This window comes from Mytilus californianus, unplaced genomic scaffold, assembly GCF_021869535.1.
Source record: "Mytilus californianus isolate M0D057914Y unplaced genomic scaffold, xbMytCali1.0.p SCAF_8, whole genome shotgun sequence".
NCBI lineage: Eukaryota > Metazoa > Mollusca > Bivalvia > Mytilida > Mytilidae > Mytilus > Mytilus californianus.
In genome coordinates, this window is record NW_026262734.1 from 75,215,507 (window position 1) to 75,232,554 (window position 17,048).

The 17,048-nt window shown below is 33.5% G+C and overlaps 1 protein-coding gene across 1 annotated transcript in view; it reads right to left on the minus strand.

The window, feature by feature from the left end:
* The window catches only part of LOC127712483 (uncharacterized), a 108,580-nt gene that overhangs the window by 16,190 nt on the left and 75,342 nt on the right, over positions 1-17,048 (minus strand). The window contains exon 6 of the mRNA XM_052218946.1: positions 9,788-9,913. Coding sequence (XP_052074906.1) covers positions 9,788-9,913 — 126 coding nt within the window. The remainder of the gene's footprint in view (positions 1-9,787; positions 9,914-17,048) is intronic.

Genomic DNA, 17,048 nt, shown 5'->3' on the forward strand with positions numbered 1-17,048 from the left:
TTAAGAATAAATTGACAATTTTGAAAACCTTAAAACAGAATTTCAGTTTAAAACTTAAAGGGGCATTAGCTGTCAAATTGATGTTCACCGATTTGACTCAAATTCTCATATTCGACTTATAACATACTAAAACGTATATCCAAATTAAAAAAAAGTATAAAATAAACAATTTACCATGCATAGACTCGATAGTATGTATCAGCATTTCGTGTGTATTTTAGTCTAGACGCCATCTAATTAACCATCGAGGCGACCTTCTGAAGACTGCCGACGGTCATCTTACCCGATATAAACATAAACAAAGATATAAATAGATAGTAAACTCGTGTAATTGGATTTTTCTAGGTCTGTTTGATTAGATATTGTAGGTTAAATCAATATGTTAATATTCGTTTTCACCTGTATAAGAATGAGTTTTTGTAGATCGAATCAGTCAACCAAATGGTTTACCCTTGTTTCACTTCCAATGTTGACATTCTTTTTCTTTTAATACCTGAACACGCCTAGTTCATGCGTAACTCATCTCCAGCTAAGGGGTCCAACTGAACTTCACATGAATACAGATTTAATGAGGTCGAATTATTCACTTGCAAGTGAATAATTCATTAGCAATGTTTCTTTGCTTATTTTGACAAAACTGAACCAAACTGGCTGCTAAAAGCTAATTATCATTTCACTATTTCACTTTCATTAATGATTGAACAAAAAAAAAAAAATTTTTCTATATCTCGTAGCTAATGCTCCTTTAACGAGAACACGAATCATAAAATAATAAAAGTATTTGTTCTTTTAAAACGTAATTGATAGAAACATGCAAAAGTTGGATAGATTTAATTGAAGATAACTAAATCGCTTAATGAAATCGTCCACAATGGACAACTGAGAATGAGTAGTCTGTCAAATTTTTGAGTTTTTTAAACTAGGCAGTGGCTATTTTGCCGACGCCGGCAAAATAAAAAATATGCTATTGTGTCGTCTTTGATTAAAATATCTTAATTAAAACAAGCAAAATAGCATATTTCGACAGCAATGACTATTTTGTTGGCGCTGGCAATATAGTGAATTTGTTATTTTGCTGGTTCTTTGTAAAGAATGAATTTTAATATTTACTTGTGAAAAATACTACGAAAATGTGCATTGTCAACATAAAAGAATCAAATTATTATTTGACATATAGTTGAATAAGATAAATGTCACAATATTTGAGATACATATAATCGTTTAAAAACATGTATGAGTCCAAGTGAATATAAGAATTCGGAAAAAGGAAAAAAAATATAAACTATTGAGCATCCATTTGTAGCAATGAAATCATATCAAAACATGTAGTTGAAATTACTTCTAAAATCAGTCTAATGCTACATGTATGCATAAGAATAAAATCTCAGATTTTTAAACTATGCTGTAAAAAAAATGAAAGACAAAAATCTCATAGCATATCGATTTGATAAAAACGTTAAACAGTCTAAAAAAATCAATCACATAGCTTCAAAATCAAAAATGTTTAAATTAAATTTAGTTTTGAAATAATAGTCAGTTTTGAATGGCATATCTGTAAACAAAATTTTTTTACTGGCATGCTGACTTCCGCTAACCGAGAGTTGGCAAAATAGCATATTTTTAATTTTGGCGGCGCCGGCAAAATAGCCACTGCCTTTAAACTATTACTTTGTCTAGTAAAAAAGTTCTGGGAAAATTTAAAAAGGATTCATTAAACCATTTGAAAGAATTATATTTCAATTTTTATAGATGACTACATATTTCATGCGCTTTAGGTACAGTTAGAGATAGCAGTACTATGTAGTATGGTCAGTGACGTATGAATGGCAGTATTATATGAAACTATTGTTCATTCAACTTCAAGTGTTTAATTCTGAATGTTGCTTTGAGAGTAAGCATGTAATCCTCCGGAATGAGAATGATGTGTATGAGTGCACGTGTGGTTCTGGTGTCTGATGACTTTTGTACAATTATAATGTGGTCTATGATCATTGAAGTACATGCAATGGTATGTACTGTCTATACACAATGTTTATCTTTATCTGTGTTTTCATCTTTTACTTTCTTTACTAGAAAATAAACTTGTCTGTGTTTAAATAAATCACGGTTTTCTTTCCATATACAAATAAGATGATGTGGTGTGATCAACTATCCTCATACTTTTTGACGAATGTACTTCGCTGTACTTCGCTCGCCAAGATATTTTACAGCTTTCAATCTAAATTCCTTCTACCCAGTAGAAAACATTCATTGCATATGTTTTAAAATCCTTTATGACTTTTAATTTAATCTATGCTATAGAATTATGTTTGTTTACAAAGTCTCTGCAATTTCTATTTCGTGAATATCAATACAGAAAACGAGTATTTGGGTTACTTATACAAAATTTAATCGAAGCGCTTATGTGCGGCTTAAACCTTAATATTAGTAAGTTTCTGTTAATAGAGTAAAAAAAACCAAGATATATGTACGAGATTCAAGAAATATTTTGTAAAAACATTCTTGTGGTAAAATGATTATAAAGTTACTAGAACGTAAAGAAAACAATTTTAACGTTACGCCCAAATGGCTAAAATACCATTGTACTTTGGTCTTTTCTGACGCCCTGGAAAATTATACAAACACAGTTACAAGTCTAATGGTTATCGTTTTATGAACTACACTAGTTAGTGATCCTTCTGCAGTAATTTCGTCAATTTCTGAGACAGGGCCGTTTTTAACCCTTCGTGGCCCTACTCCTTTGTCAAAATTATTACTGTGACTCGACTGTCAGTGTTCCTCTCCACCTATTACAATTCATCAAAAGTTCTGAAGCCAATGAAATGTGTTCCTTATCGGAATTTGTAAACAAGAAATTTGTTCCATCAATTCAAAGTGTACAACTGGTCAGGAATTTTACCTAATTATTCTAAGCCACAGCCAAGTCATCAATAAAAGTAATTTCACTTCGCCTTAAAGCTTTACTAAAATCGATCTACAGCTGAAAATTTCTATATATATATTAACTGTAAAGTCATGTGAAAGGTAAGGTAGTCATTTTTGAATACCTATGAAACTGTCAGATTTAAATTTTAGATTATCCCTTCTCAAATGACCATTTTCTGTACAAGTAACTTAATTATCTTAAAATTGAAATGTTAAATGCCCTACCCGATATATAATTTTTTTTGGTCAAAATTATAATACTTCATGAAGTTTCAAACATTTTCAATCTCAATTTCATATACCATAAAAGTGGAGTGTGTCATGGGACACACATGCCCAGCTTGCAAATATGAAAGAGTCAATGAACTAATTCAAACCTATTGGCATCATTAGAGATTGCTTGTGGGGTTGAGTGCTTTCACCTTTCAATAACAAACAATAATGGGGTTACTAATGAGTGGTGAAAGTAACGCCACCCGAAATCAAGCTTGATCTGTGTTTGCTGCTTCTAAGCATTGTGTATTTCATAACATTTGGTTGAGGCAAAGTAAAGTTAGATAGCAGAAACTGCAAATTCACGAATTTTTTCACTAATAAAAAGACATTAATCAAGAATGGTGTATGTGACGAAATCCAAATTCGAACTTGATCTCTGTGTGGTGGTTATAAGCATTGTGTATAAGTTTCATTACATTTGGTTGAGGCAAAGTAATGTTAGAGTGTGGTATTGTCAATTTTTCTATTTATATACGGTAGGAACATAACCCAAGAATGGGGAAAGTGACGCCACCCAAATTCGAACTTATGATCTGTGTTTTGTGGTAGTAAGCATTGTGTATAATTTACACAATATTCGGTGGAAGCCAATTAAAGTTAGAGAATGGAAACAAATTTCAGGACGTATCAGATATCCAAAGATAAACCTGAATGCCCCCTAAGCGTAGTGTAAAAAGATCTGTTTTTTTTCCCTTGGAAACTTATTAACAACAAAACATATACTGTATATCAGGCTTTTTTCCCGTGTGTTTAATTTTCGCTTTGTTCGCGGCACCTAAAGAAACGCGAAAATTTGACCCAGCATAAATTTCCCTGCATAATCCAAGTTTTATTGTTGTTTGAAAGAAGTCAATTATCGAGTCTGTTGTGTTGTTCGACAGATCACAAGAATATGCATACTCAATTAAGATCCCTGTTTTCCTAATAATTAATTGGCTAATCATACATGTCACACCTTTTGACAAAACAGCAATCAGTTTAAAAACTGTTAATTAGCAACATTCTATTGATTGGTGTTATAACCCCAACATTTTGCATGTAATGTAAAAATAAAATAAATCACATTTACACGGATATTTGTATACCTGTAATGATCAAAACCTTTAACTTTTAACATATTCCAATGTAAATATTTTACGTTCCTTGAAAGTGTATTTTAGTTTGTAGTACTCATATCTATTTGATATTATTTAACTGTTAGTTAATTAACTTTATGTTGTTTGTAACTTTAACAATAAGATACAGTTATTTTATCGCGTGAATTCTCCCATTCAGCGAAAATTTTACACAGTGAAAATTTAATCCGCCCATTTTGTCATCAAATCACAAAAAAAGCCGACGCATAAAAAAACCCTGATATACGGTATTTAACATATATTTCAAAAAATATTGAAGGTTTTAATTCAAATTAAATTATGTTTCTTATAAAGTTAGACAACATTTTAAAAGAATTGGAATGATTGACTGATAGATTGATTGGTGTTTAACGCCACTTTCAACACTATTGTGCTATTTCGTCGCAGTCAGATTTTATTGGTGGAGGAAGCCAGAGTGCCTGGAGAGAACCACCAACTTTCGGTAGGAAAACTGACAATCCTAGTCAATTAAAATTGAAGTCAAGTGCACCTGCCCCGTGCGGGATTCGAACTCACATTGGAATGAAAACAAAATTTTACAGTCATATAACAATTAAAAAAAGACTATCGTTACCTTTTGTACAACTTTACAATTGATATTGAAATTCAGCTGTACAATTAGATAAAGGTGAAGTGGAATTTAAATCTATTAAGATTGTAACTATACTTTATTTCACTTGAACCTACTAACATTAATGACATGGCTGTAGCTCTCCTAAAAAGGTTTGGAAATTTTCTGCCAAATAAACCATAACAAGAGTGCACACGCTGAAATGTCTCTCCTGCTTTACTGATTTTTTGTTGAAAGTCTTATAGATAAAGGTTTTACTAAAAGCATTACAGATACTTACTTAACATTTTTAAAGATCTATGACAATGAAGTCAAGGTCAGATAAATTGTGTCAGACAGACATATACACCTTACAGTTATTATATACACTAAATATAATTGACCTATTGGGTATGCTAATTGAAAAACAGACCAAAACACAAAAACTTAACATTGACCAATGAACCATGAAAATGAGGTCAAGGTCAGATTATACCTGCCAGACAGACATGTGCACCTAACAATTATTCCATACACAAAATATAGCTGACCTATTGCTATAAGTATTTGAAAAACAGACCATAACACAAAAACTTAACAATGACCATTGAACCATAAAAATAAGGCCAAGGTCAGATGATACCTTCCAGACAGACATGTACATCTTACAATCATTCCATACACTTAATATAGTTGACCTATTGCTTATAGTACTTGAAAAACAGACCAAAACACAAAAAAATTAACATTGACCAATGAACCATGAAAATGAGGTCAAGGTCAGATGTAACCTGCCAGACAGACATGTATACCGTACAATCATTCCATACACCAAATATAGTTGACCTATTGCTTATAGTACATGTGTACTTGACAAACAGACAAAAACACAAAAACTTAACACTGACCAATGACCCATGAAAATGAGGTCAATGTCAGATGATACCTGCCATACAGACTTGTATACCTTACAATCATTCCATACCCAAATATAGTTGACCTATTGCATATAGTACTTGAAAAACAGACCAACACACAAAAAACTTAACATTGACCAATGAACCATGAAAATGAGGTCAAGGTCAGATGGAACATGCCAGACAGAAATGTACACCGTACAATCATTCCATACACCACATATAGTTGACCTATTGCTTATAGTACTTGAAAAACAGACAAAAACACAAAAACTTAACATTGACCAATGAACCATGAAAATGAGGTCAAGGTCAGATGAAACCTGCCAGACTGACATGCACTTATTACAATCATTCCATACACCAAATATAGTTGATCTACTGCTTATAGTATTTGAGAAATGGACCTAATCACGTAACTTTAACCTTGATCACTGATCCATGAAATGAGGTCGAGGTCAGGTGAACTCTGTCTGACGGACATGTAGACATTGCAAGGAACCCATATACCAAATATAGTTATCCTGTTACTCATAATAAGTTGACGGAAACTTCGTAACATAAGGTATCTGCATACAAGATATGAAGCATCCAGGTCTTCTACCTTCTGAAATATTGTTTATACAAATAGTTTACGCTGCTGCTGCCGGATAGTAATACCTATGTCTCGCATACTGCGACTTTCGTCACAGGTGAGAAAAAAATGTAAGGTTAGATGAGGCATGCCAAACAGACATGTATACCATGCAATCATTCCATACACCAAATATAGTTGACCTATTGCTTATAGTATCTGAGAAACAGACACAACCATAAAAACTTAAACATTAACTAATGAACCATGAAAAAAAGTTGAAGTCAGATGAAACCTGCCAAACAGACATGTACACCTTATAATCATTCCTGAAACCAAATACAGCTGCTATATTGTTGACAGTATCAAAGAAACAGACCAAACCACAAAAACTTTTCACTGACCAATGAACCATGAACATGGGGGAAAAGATGAAACCTGCCAGGCTCACATGTACACCTTACAATCATTCCACACACCAAATATAGTTGACCTATTGCTTATAATATCTCAGATAAGGGCTTGACCACAAGATGAACCCTGTCTGACGCACATATAGGCCTTGCAAGGATACCATATACCAAATATATTTATTCTATTGCTCATAAGTGATTATTTTATATGACAAAATAAGTCTTTAAATTTTTTTCACACAGTTGCTCAACCATGAAAATGACATCAAGGACAATGGTCATATGACAGACTGCTACTACCTCTGATATCTAAAGCTTTGTACAAATAGTTTACCCTAAAGTTGTCAGACTGTAATCCCTGTCTCGTATTCTGTAACTTATGTTGCAGGTGAGACAAAACTGAAATTGTGTCACATTTTATTGAAGTAAAATCAATTTTTATTTTGCCATGGTGTTGTTAGTTTGCCTTCAACAATGAGCTTGAATATCCCTTTGGTATCTACTGTCTATATAATTCCAAAAATATAAGTAATGATAAGTAATGATAAGAGACCAGAATCCTATACAATGCATGTATTATTCTTTTTATGAACAAAACCAAAGGTGTGTCATTGGTATATATTTTTTCAGATAGAACTTTCTTATACTTTGCCAGAATGTAGATTTTTCCATGCTTTTTTCAAAAATATAATAAAAAGTATTGGTCACTGCTATTTTTCAAGCTTCAAGTCGTGCAAAATTGCCCAAATTCGCATTTATCATGTATATTGTTCATGAAAAAACATTTTTTTGTAAATGAAAAGAAATCTGTGAGATAGAATTTTGAAATAAAATAAGATCTAAAACACTGTTAGATTGGGCATATCAAAGAACACCAACAATTCAATTTTTGATAAAATCAAACAAATTTTAATTTTGGACCCCAATTTGGACCAACTTGAATACTGTGCCCAAAATCAAAAATCTAAATACACTCTTAGATTCAGCATATTAAAGAACCGCATGAATTCATTTTTTTATTAAATCAAACAAAGTTTAATTTTGGACCCTTTGGACCTTAATGTGGAACAATTTGAAGACAGGCCCCGAAATTAAAAATCTAAATACACGGTTATATTCAGCATATCACAGAACATCAATAAACAATTTTTAATGAAATCAAACAAAGTTTAATTTTGGACCCTTTAGACCTAAATATGGACCAATTCATAAACAGGGCCCAAAATCCAAATTCTTGATACTAGTGCTATTTTTCAAGCTTCAAGTCATGCAAAATTGCCCAAGTTTGCATATATTGTTCATGAAAAAACACTTTTTTGTAAATAAAATGAAATCTATGAGATAGAATTTTGAAATAAAATATCAGGGGTTCAAATTAACATTTGGTACTGGAAGGTCCAGGACCTTTGACACTCCAAACTGAAAGGTCCACAACCTAAATCCCAGGTCCTACTTTTTCATGAAATATTTCATAACTCAATAAGATACAAAATTAATGTGCTTTTGGAGTAAGGTTAGTTTGTTTCATCATATTTGAACTGCATGTGATGTTTCGTTTTTCATATAATGGGCTATCCAGCGAATAAACAGTTTACAACCTTCAATATTTAAGTACTCCTAACACATCAACACCATTTTTGCACTGGATTTCAAGAATAAATTCATAGTCACTGAAGGGTTTCCCTTTTTTACAATGCTGTATGCAGTGTTGAAAAGAACCTTGTATCTATTTAACTGATCAGGTTTACATCCCGGCTTACATTGCTGCTTGAGAATACATTGTCCAAGTTTAGTGTCTGACAATTAATCTTTAGACTTAAAATTTGGGTCACTTTCATGGATCCACTGCTTAAAACAAGATAAATGCTGGGGTGTCACTTCGTATATTTTTATTGGGTCTATTTTAAGATTTTGTGTTCCCCTTACAAGTGCACTTTCTTTTTCTGAATGGGTGGGAAACTTCTGGCAGTATGTGCATGACATTAGACCAGTTGATTCATCAAAATATAGCCACGGTTCGATCAATTTTCCAGTGGGGCTTAAATGTCCGTTCCCGTTTTTCACGATCGCATTTTTTGGTCTTTAGTGAGATCTTCATTTAATTTCTTTTGAAAACGTTGAAGACACAGGCACTTGTTTCTATCCATGGGAAGGTTGAATATCCTTCTATATTTATGGATAGTCGACCTTCCCATGGATAGAAACAAGTGCCTGTGGTTGAAGACCGTTCATAATCTTCAGGCTTTCTCTTGGAAGACGCGACACCAAAGTGAAACGCACTCATTTTGTTAGAAAATGTCTAAATGATTAAATGATTTGTCACGTGACTTCTCGCAAGTATTTATAACCTTGTGTTTCCAAAAAATACAAGGTTAAAAATAACTTTTATCACTCGTCGGCAAGGTCAGGGATGAAACATTTTTTTATCTCAATTTCAATAATAATATGGCTTAAAATGACGATACAGATGGTTAAAAAGGCCAGCAAAGATCATTTTTATTTCCTTTAATATCGAAGGTCCATCGGGCGTAGCTAGTAACCAAAACGAAAGTCTGATTGCAACAGTGGAAGGTCACGGACCTCGGACCACCGCTAATTTGAATTCCAGAATATGAGAAGATAGGTTTTAAAGTATGCTTTAAGATGATAAAAAGAAAAAATGGTGTTACCGACCTTGTTTTCCTGCTACAAGTAAAATTTGAAAATTTGTCTATCATTCCTTTATAAAAAATTTTACTATATGAGTTCTCTCTCCTTAAATGGCCAAGTTGACAATTTGATTCGAACAAACACAAAATTTTGGTATTTGATAAATCAGTCTGAATAATACAATAAATAACTTGTTTTTCTTTATTCCAATAAACAGTCTAACCCATTAATTGCCAATCTGTCTCAAAATTTGCAGATTTAAGATAAGAACTAGACCTATTGTGAACTGCTAATTTACAATCCAAGATGGCGGTATACAGTTAATCTACCTTAACTATAAAATTTACCTTTTCTCTTGTGTCTTAGAACAAGAACAATAACTATTGTTATTATCACAAATACTAATATTGCAACTACAACTCCAACAATAGTTCCAGTAGGTATTCCTCCATCATTCTCACCATTGTCTTTAGCTAAAAATAAAACATACCAATGTTGGATTATAATGTTTTCAAGTTGAAATAGAAATAAAATGAGAAGTCCAGTAGTACTTTTTTCTTATACATGTTATATATATATATATAAACAAGTCTAAATTGAAAACAACGTTCAAACCTAGGATTGCGTTGGATAAAAACAGCAATTTTTATATGTGTGCATGCAAAACAAATTTCTTGTTAGAGGGGTCCAAATACAGCACAAACAACATTTTTCCAAAAGACCAAAAAAGTGAAAAAGTATATTTTAACAAAACGCATTTGACTAACAGGTCGAACAACAAATGTTCTTAAACCCTGCCGACCGCCATTGGCGATTGCCAAATAAACGGATCACCAGGTGTAATAAATTAATACCAAACAGAAAACAATAAACTTGCGGCAAAGATGGTATACCGCAAACAAAAGGTGCAAGATTTTTGTACACCATATCCGGATTTCGACAATTAGTGTCTCTTCAGTGATGTTAGGAATCGAAACGGTATTTGGAAGGCCATATAATTTACCTCAATTTAGGATAGACTCTTGAATTTTGAGGAGTCAAAATAGGATGAACGGATCATATCAACCTGAAGGCAAATATAATACAAGCCCAAACGAAAAAATATAAACAAGTCTAAATTGAAAACAACGTTCAAACCTATGATTGCGTTGGATAAAAACCGCAATTTTATACGTATGCATGCAAAACAAATTTCTTGTTAGAGGGGTCTAAATACAGCACAAACAACATTTTCCAAAAGACCAAAAAAGTGAAAAAGTATATTTTAACAAAACGCATTTGACTAACAGGTCGAACAACAAATGTTCTTAAACCCTGCCGACCGCCATTGGCGATTGCCAAATAAACGGATCACCAGGTGTAATAAATGGATCCTATTTATAAATTAATACCAAACAGAAAACAATAAACTTGCTGCAAAGATGGTATACCGCAAACAAAAGGTGCAAAGATTTTTGTACACCATATCCGGATTTCAACAATTAATGTCTCTTCAGTGATGTTAGCAATCAAAACGGTATTTGGAAGGCCATATAATTTACCTCAATTTAGGATAGACTCTTGAATTTTGAGGAGTCAAAATAGGATGAACTGATCATATCAACCCGAAGGCAAATATAATACAAGCCCAAACGAAAAAATATAAACAAGTCTAAATTGAAAACAACGTTCAAACCTATGATTGCGTTGGATAAAAACCGCAATTTTTATACGTGTGCATGCAAAACAAATTTCTTGTTAGAGGGGTCTAAATACAGCACAAACAACATTTTTCCAAAAGACCAAAAAAGTGAAAAAAGTATATTTTAACAAAATGCATTTGACTAACAGGTCGAACAGCAAATGTTCTTAAACCCTGCCGACTGCCATTGGCGATTGCCAAATAAACGGATCACCAGGTGTAATAAATGGATCTTATTTATAAATTAATACCAAACAGAAAACAATAAACTTGCGACAAAGATGGTATACCGCAAACAAAAGGTGCAAAGATTTTTGTACACCATATCCGGATTTCGACAATTAATGTCTCTTCAGTGATGTTAGGAATCGAAACAGTATTTGGAAGGCCATATAATTTACCTCAAAGAGTCTGGTACCCCAAAGGTTAAAGACGGCCATTGCTTCCATTGAAATAAGTATTCTTTCCCAAATTAATAATAATTTTGATGATTCAATAAAAATGTAATTTTGTAATCACAATAAAATGATCCGCAGGGTGCAGTTTGATGTGACAGCAGAGGTCTAACCCTGAACAGTTTGGGCAAGTATGGACACTACATTCAAGCTTGATACAGCTTTGAATTTGGATTGTCATTAAATATTTGACACATCATAGGTTTCTGACACAGAATGAATGTGGTCTAAGTACTTAAATAATTCAAAATTAGACTTTTCCAATCATGGTCCAATATCCAAATTCTTAATACATGGTTGGAATCAGCATATCAAAGACAGTTACCCCAAGAATTAAATTTCAGAAGAAATCAAACGAAGTTTAATTTTGGACCCCAATTTGGACCAACTTGAAAACTGTGCCCAAAATCAAAAATCTAAATACATGCTTAAATTAGGCATATCAAAGAACTGCATGAATTCATTTTTTATTAAATCAAACAAAGTTTAATTTTGGACCCCTTTGGACCTTAATGTGGACCAATTTGAAGACAGGCCCCGAAATTACAAATCTAAATACACGGTTATATTCAGCATATCAAAGAACATTAATAATGAAATCAAAAAGTTTAATTTTGGACCCTTTAGACCTTAATATGGACCAATTAAAAAACAGGGCCGAAAAAATCCAAATTCTAGATTCTAGCAATTTATACATACAAAGTATTACAAAAGTATTGCTTTTGGCCCCTTTTTCCTAAAACAGTTACGGTCATAACCCCCAAAATCAATCCCAAACTTTCTTGTATGGTATAAATCCTTGTGGCACAATTAAATAACAATCCATAGACTTATACTCAAGTTATTGTCCAGAAACCAGAAAATCCTAGTTTGGCCCCTTTTCCGCCCCTGATTCCTAAACGATTTGGGCCATGACCACCAAAATCAAACGGAACCTTCCTTTTGAAGTATGTAAGCTTGTGGTAAAATTACTTAGAGATCCATACATTTTTACTCAAGTTATTGTCAGCTCACCAGAAAAATGCTTGTTTTTGGCCCCTTTTTGGCCTTTTATTACTAAACAGCTAAGACAATAACCCCAAAATCAATCCCAACCTTCCTATTGTGATATGGAACCTTGCCCTAAAATTTCATAGAGATCCATATACTCATACTCAAGTTATTGTCTGCAAACCAAAATGTCTTTTCGGGCAACAAGAAAAATGCTTGTTTTTAGCACCTTTGTGGCCCTTAATTACTACACAGCTACGACAATAACCCCCAAAATCAATCCCATCCTTCCTACTGTAATATGGAACCTTATGCTAAAATTTCATAGAGATCCATTCACTTATACTCAAGCTATTGTCTGAGACCCAAAATGTCTTCGGAAGACGACGCAGACATTGCCATAACATAGTATGAACGCAAAAATTTTGTGGTCGTATAAAAAGCTGTTCTATCCCTGCACCTGCCTTTTTGTAATTGCAACATTTTATAATATTCTAATATGATGTATGAAGATCTTCTTTTACTTTGCAAGCAAAGCAATGTTCTAATTCCAATAAAACATGGAGTACATATGCATAATGTCAAAATCAAAATTGCAAGGTAAGTTGTACTTTCAAAATGCATTTCTCAAACAGAAATTAAATAAAATCATTCTAAAAGGAAGTCTCATCACTGTCTTCGTATTTATTTGTACTCTTTTAAATCATGAAACTATGGGTTTTCTATATCATTTTTGCGTCATCAAATCAAAATGGCTGCCTTTCAAATGTATCTTTGAAGTACAATTCTGAATTTTTCCTATTAGAATCAAAATTATTCCTCCATATAATGCTCTATGCTCCTTTTAACATGGGTAGGCATTAAATTTATCAACATAACACTCTGTGTAAAGATATAATATAATGCATACCCACGTTAAAATGAGCAAAGTGCATGACATGAAAGAATTATTACTTAATTTTGGAATTGATTCCATTTGGTAGAGTGTGTATAAACATGTGAACTATATAATTCATATTGTTTACATAGTTGCTTTGCATTAAATAATTTCTTGCAAATTTAAATGCAATTATTTTACCAGAATGCCTCATTGATCCTACATACTCACACTAACCAGCTGTTTTTTACATCGCGATGACCTTGAGGTCATCCCGATGTATTGCTATCGCCTAGATTTCCATTATGTAAATTAGTTTTGGGTTTGTAACCGATCTATAAACATGATAAATACGCGCACATAAACGAGTGCAAAATAACATTCCTTATCGTTTGATATAAATACATCTCTTCAATGAATACTGATAAAAATATTTTTGTTTACAACATAAATTAATAATATGAAAATGTTTTTTAGTTAGATATATATATATAAGTAAAAAATCATTGATAATATCAATGCACACGTACCGAAAAATTGTGTTAAAGCATGCGGAAGAATATCTCAAAGAACGTTTTGTGAAAATACCGTCAAGGACCGGTAACTCTGTAATTTATTTTGCGGGAAAATATGAATGCCTACTCGTATCCAATCTTAGAAAAATCGAATTTTTACAGAAAAGTGTCCACCATGCACTTGCATTGCATCATTTTTAGAATAGTAGAATAGAATGATATACAAATGGATTCAAATCATATATATATGTAACTGTAATTTTAATATAATATAAACAACAACTCAGTGTATACTGATTTGTATCACTACAATATAATAGTTATTACGGTGAAGTTGAATTTCCTGTCATTTATTCATCATCCACGCACGAACTTGTCTTAGAAAAAAATATATCTCTGTACATTAACCTCAGTTTTAGGTAAAGAGATATGTTGTTTTTTTCTGAGACAAGTGCTTTTGACCATCCTCAAGAACTTGTGGTCATCCGATGTTCAGTACTTCAGTACTTTGATTTAATTTAAGGATCATATGGTTTTAAAACTGATTCTTATATTTTATACAAATCAAAACAAGAAATGATTGTAACAGAAGAGGGGCGAAAGATACCAGAGGGACAGTCAAACTCATAGATCGAAAATAAACTGACAATGCCATGGCTAAAAAATAAAAAGACAAACAGACAAATAATAGTACACAAGACACAACGTAGAAAACTAAAAACTAAGCAACATGAACCCAACCAAAAACTGGATGCATCCTGTTACAAAGTCTCCCAAACAAATTCCCATAATTAAAAACCCCTTTAGGAGTCTCTCTATTGAATAAATTGAAAAAAAAAGATCAAGGTCATATTTGACCATTGACCTTTCAGTAGGCCATATGTTCCCATAGTTATTACTCAAGACCCTATGTGTCTATCACTAATTGTTCTAAAGTTATAATCATTTGGAAATAAAATAAACTGCTTCGCTGAGCGCAGCTGGATACAACCCCAGAGGTCCAACCCTGAACAGTTGGGGCAAAAATGGACAATATTCAAGCTTGATATAGGTATGAATTTGGATTGTAATTAAATATTTGACAGGTTTCTGACACAGAATAACTGTAGTCAAAGAACTTAGAAATGGTTATATGATTTGAATATATATTCAATTTTTTGCTTTTGTAGCGAATTCCTACACTGTTAGGACTATAACCCCCAAAATCAATCCCAACCTTCCTTTTGTGGTTATATAAACCTTGTGTTTAAATTTCATAGACAGCAAACCCTTCCCTTCTCTTTGCCCCCAAAGTACCCCATTATATCCTCTCATAGGCTTTGCTCATTGTTGAAGGCCGTACGGTGACCTATAGTTGTTAATTTCTGTGTCATTTGGTCTGTTGTGGAGAGTTGTCTCATTGGCAATCATACCACATCTTATTTTTATACTCAATGCACAAACAAAACCCTGATTGCACCACTAGACATGTTAGTCTAACATATTGTGGAACCTTAAGTAAATCTGACAAGCGGTTTTTGAGAACTGCTGCAGACAAGTTCATTTAAAAAAAGCACTTGTAGCCTTATCTTCATGGTAACAGCAGCAGTCTTAAAAATTCCAACAGCAATCATTTCTGCAGTTCATACTCTCATTTAGGGGGTCTAGGTTTGGGGGTTGTATCTGTAACGGTTGATTAACTATGAATTGATTAAGGATTAATTTTTTTTTTCACATTTGGACTGTTTCCATGGCAAAGGTGGCCATTTTGAAAGTTCTAAAGATGGATGGCACCCCTTTGAATGATTAGTTATATTTCATAACAGTTTCATTAAATTTGGAACACTTTCAGAAAATTCACATTTTTGCCGTTTCCATGGTAACTGTGGCCATCTTGAAAATTCCAAACCCTAAATCCACATCTGCACATGGGGATTGTCGTTATGGTGCAGTTTTATCAATGTTTGTCAAGTTATCTCCGAGAACAAAGCTGGACAAAAAAGTGTGGAATGTAAAATCATAGAATAACAAGAAATGATTGTAACAGGATGCTGTTACGAAGTCTCCCAAACGAAGCTCCCATAATTCGTAATTCCCAGTGTCGCCTGACATTGGATAAAGTCCAGTGAAAATTGGTTTGGTCCAGTAAAGTTAATGCATTAGTGATGCCTGGGGACTAACCCTGTATATCATTCAAATCATCTTGGCATGACAACCCAGAATATATATGGTTTAGGGGTGGAGATCTCGACCATTTACAAGATACTAGAACATTGGGGGTGGGGGGAACCCCTGGGGACTGACCCTATACATCATTCAAATGTTCGAGAAACGACGAACAGGAATATATATGGTCTAGGGGTGGGGATCTCAACCATTTACAAGATGTTAGAACATTGGTGGTGGGGGGAACCCAGTGGGGACTGACCGTATACGTCATTCAAATGTTTGAGAAATGATGAACAGGAATATATATGGTTTAGGGGTGGGGATCTCAACCATTTACAAGATATTAGAACTTTCTCAAATGGCAGGAGGTCGGGATGACCCCTGGGGACTAACCCTGTATATCATTCAAACCATCTTGGTATGACAAACCAGAATATATATGGTTTAGGGGTGGGGATCTTGACCACTTACAAGATATTAGAACTTTCTTAAATAGCAGGGGGTGGGGGTGACCCCTGGGGACTAACCCTGTATATCATTCAAACCATCTTGGTATGACAAACCAGAATATATATGGTTTAGGGGTGGGGATCTTGACCACTTACAAGATATTAGAACTTTCTTAAATAGAAGGGGCTGGGGGTGACCCCTGGGGACTAACCCTGTATATCATTCAAACCATCTTCGCATGACAAACCAGAATATATATGGTTTAGGGGTAGGGATCTTGACCACTTACAAGATATTAGAACTTTCTTAAATAGAAGGGGCTGGGGGTGACCCCTGGGGACTAACCCTGTATTTCATTTGATGTGCTTTATCATGACAAACCAGAATATATATGGTTTAGGGGTGGGGATCTCGACCATTTACTAGATATTAGAACTTTCTCAAATGGCAGGAGGTCGGGATGACCCCTGGGGACTAACCCTGTATATCATT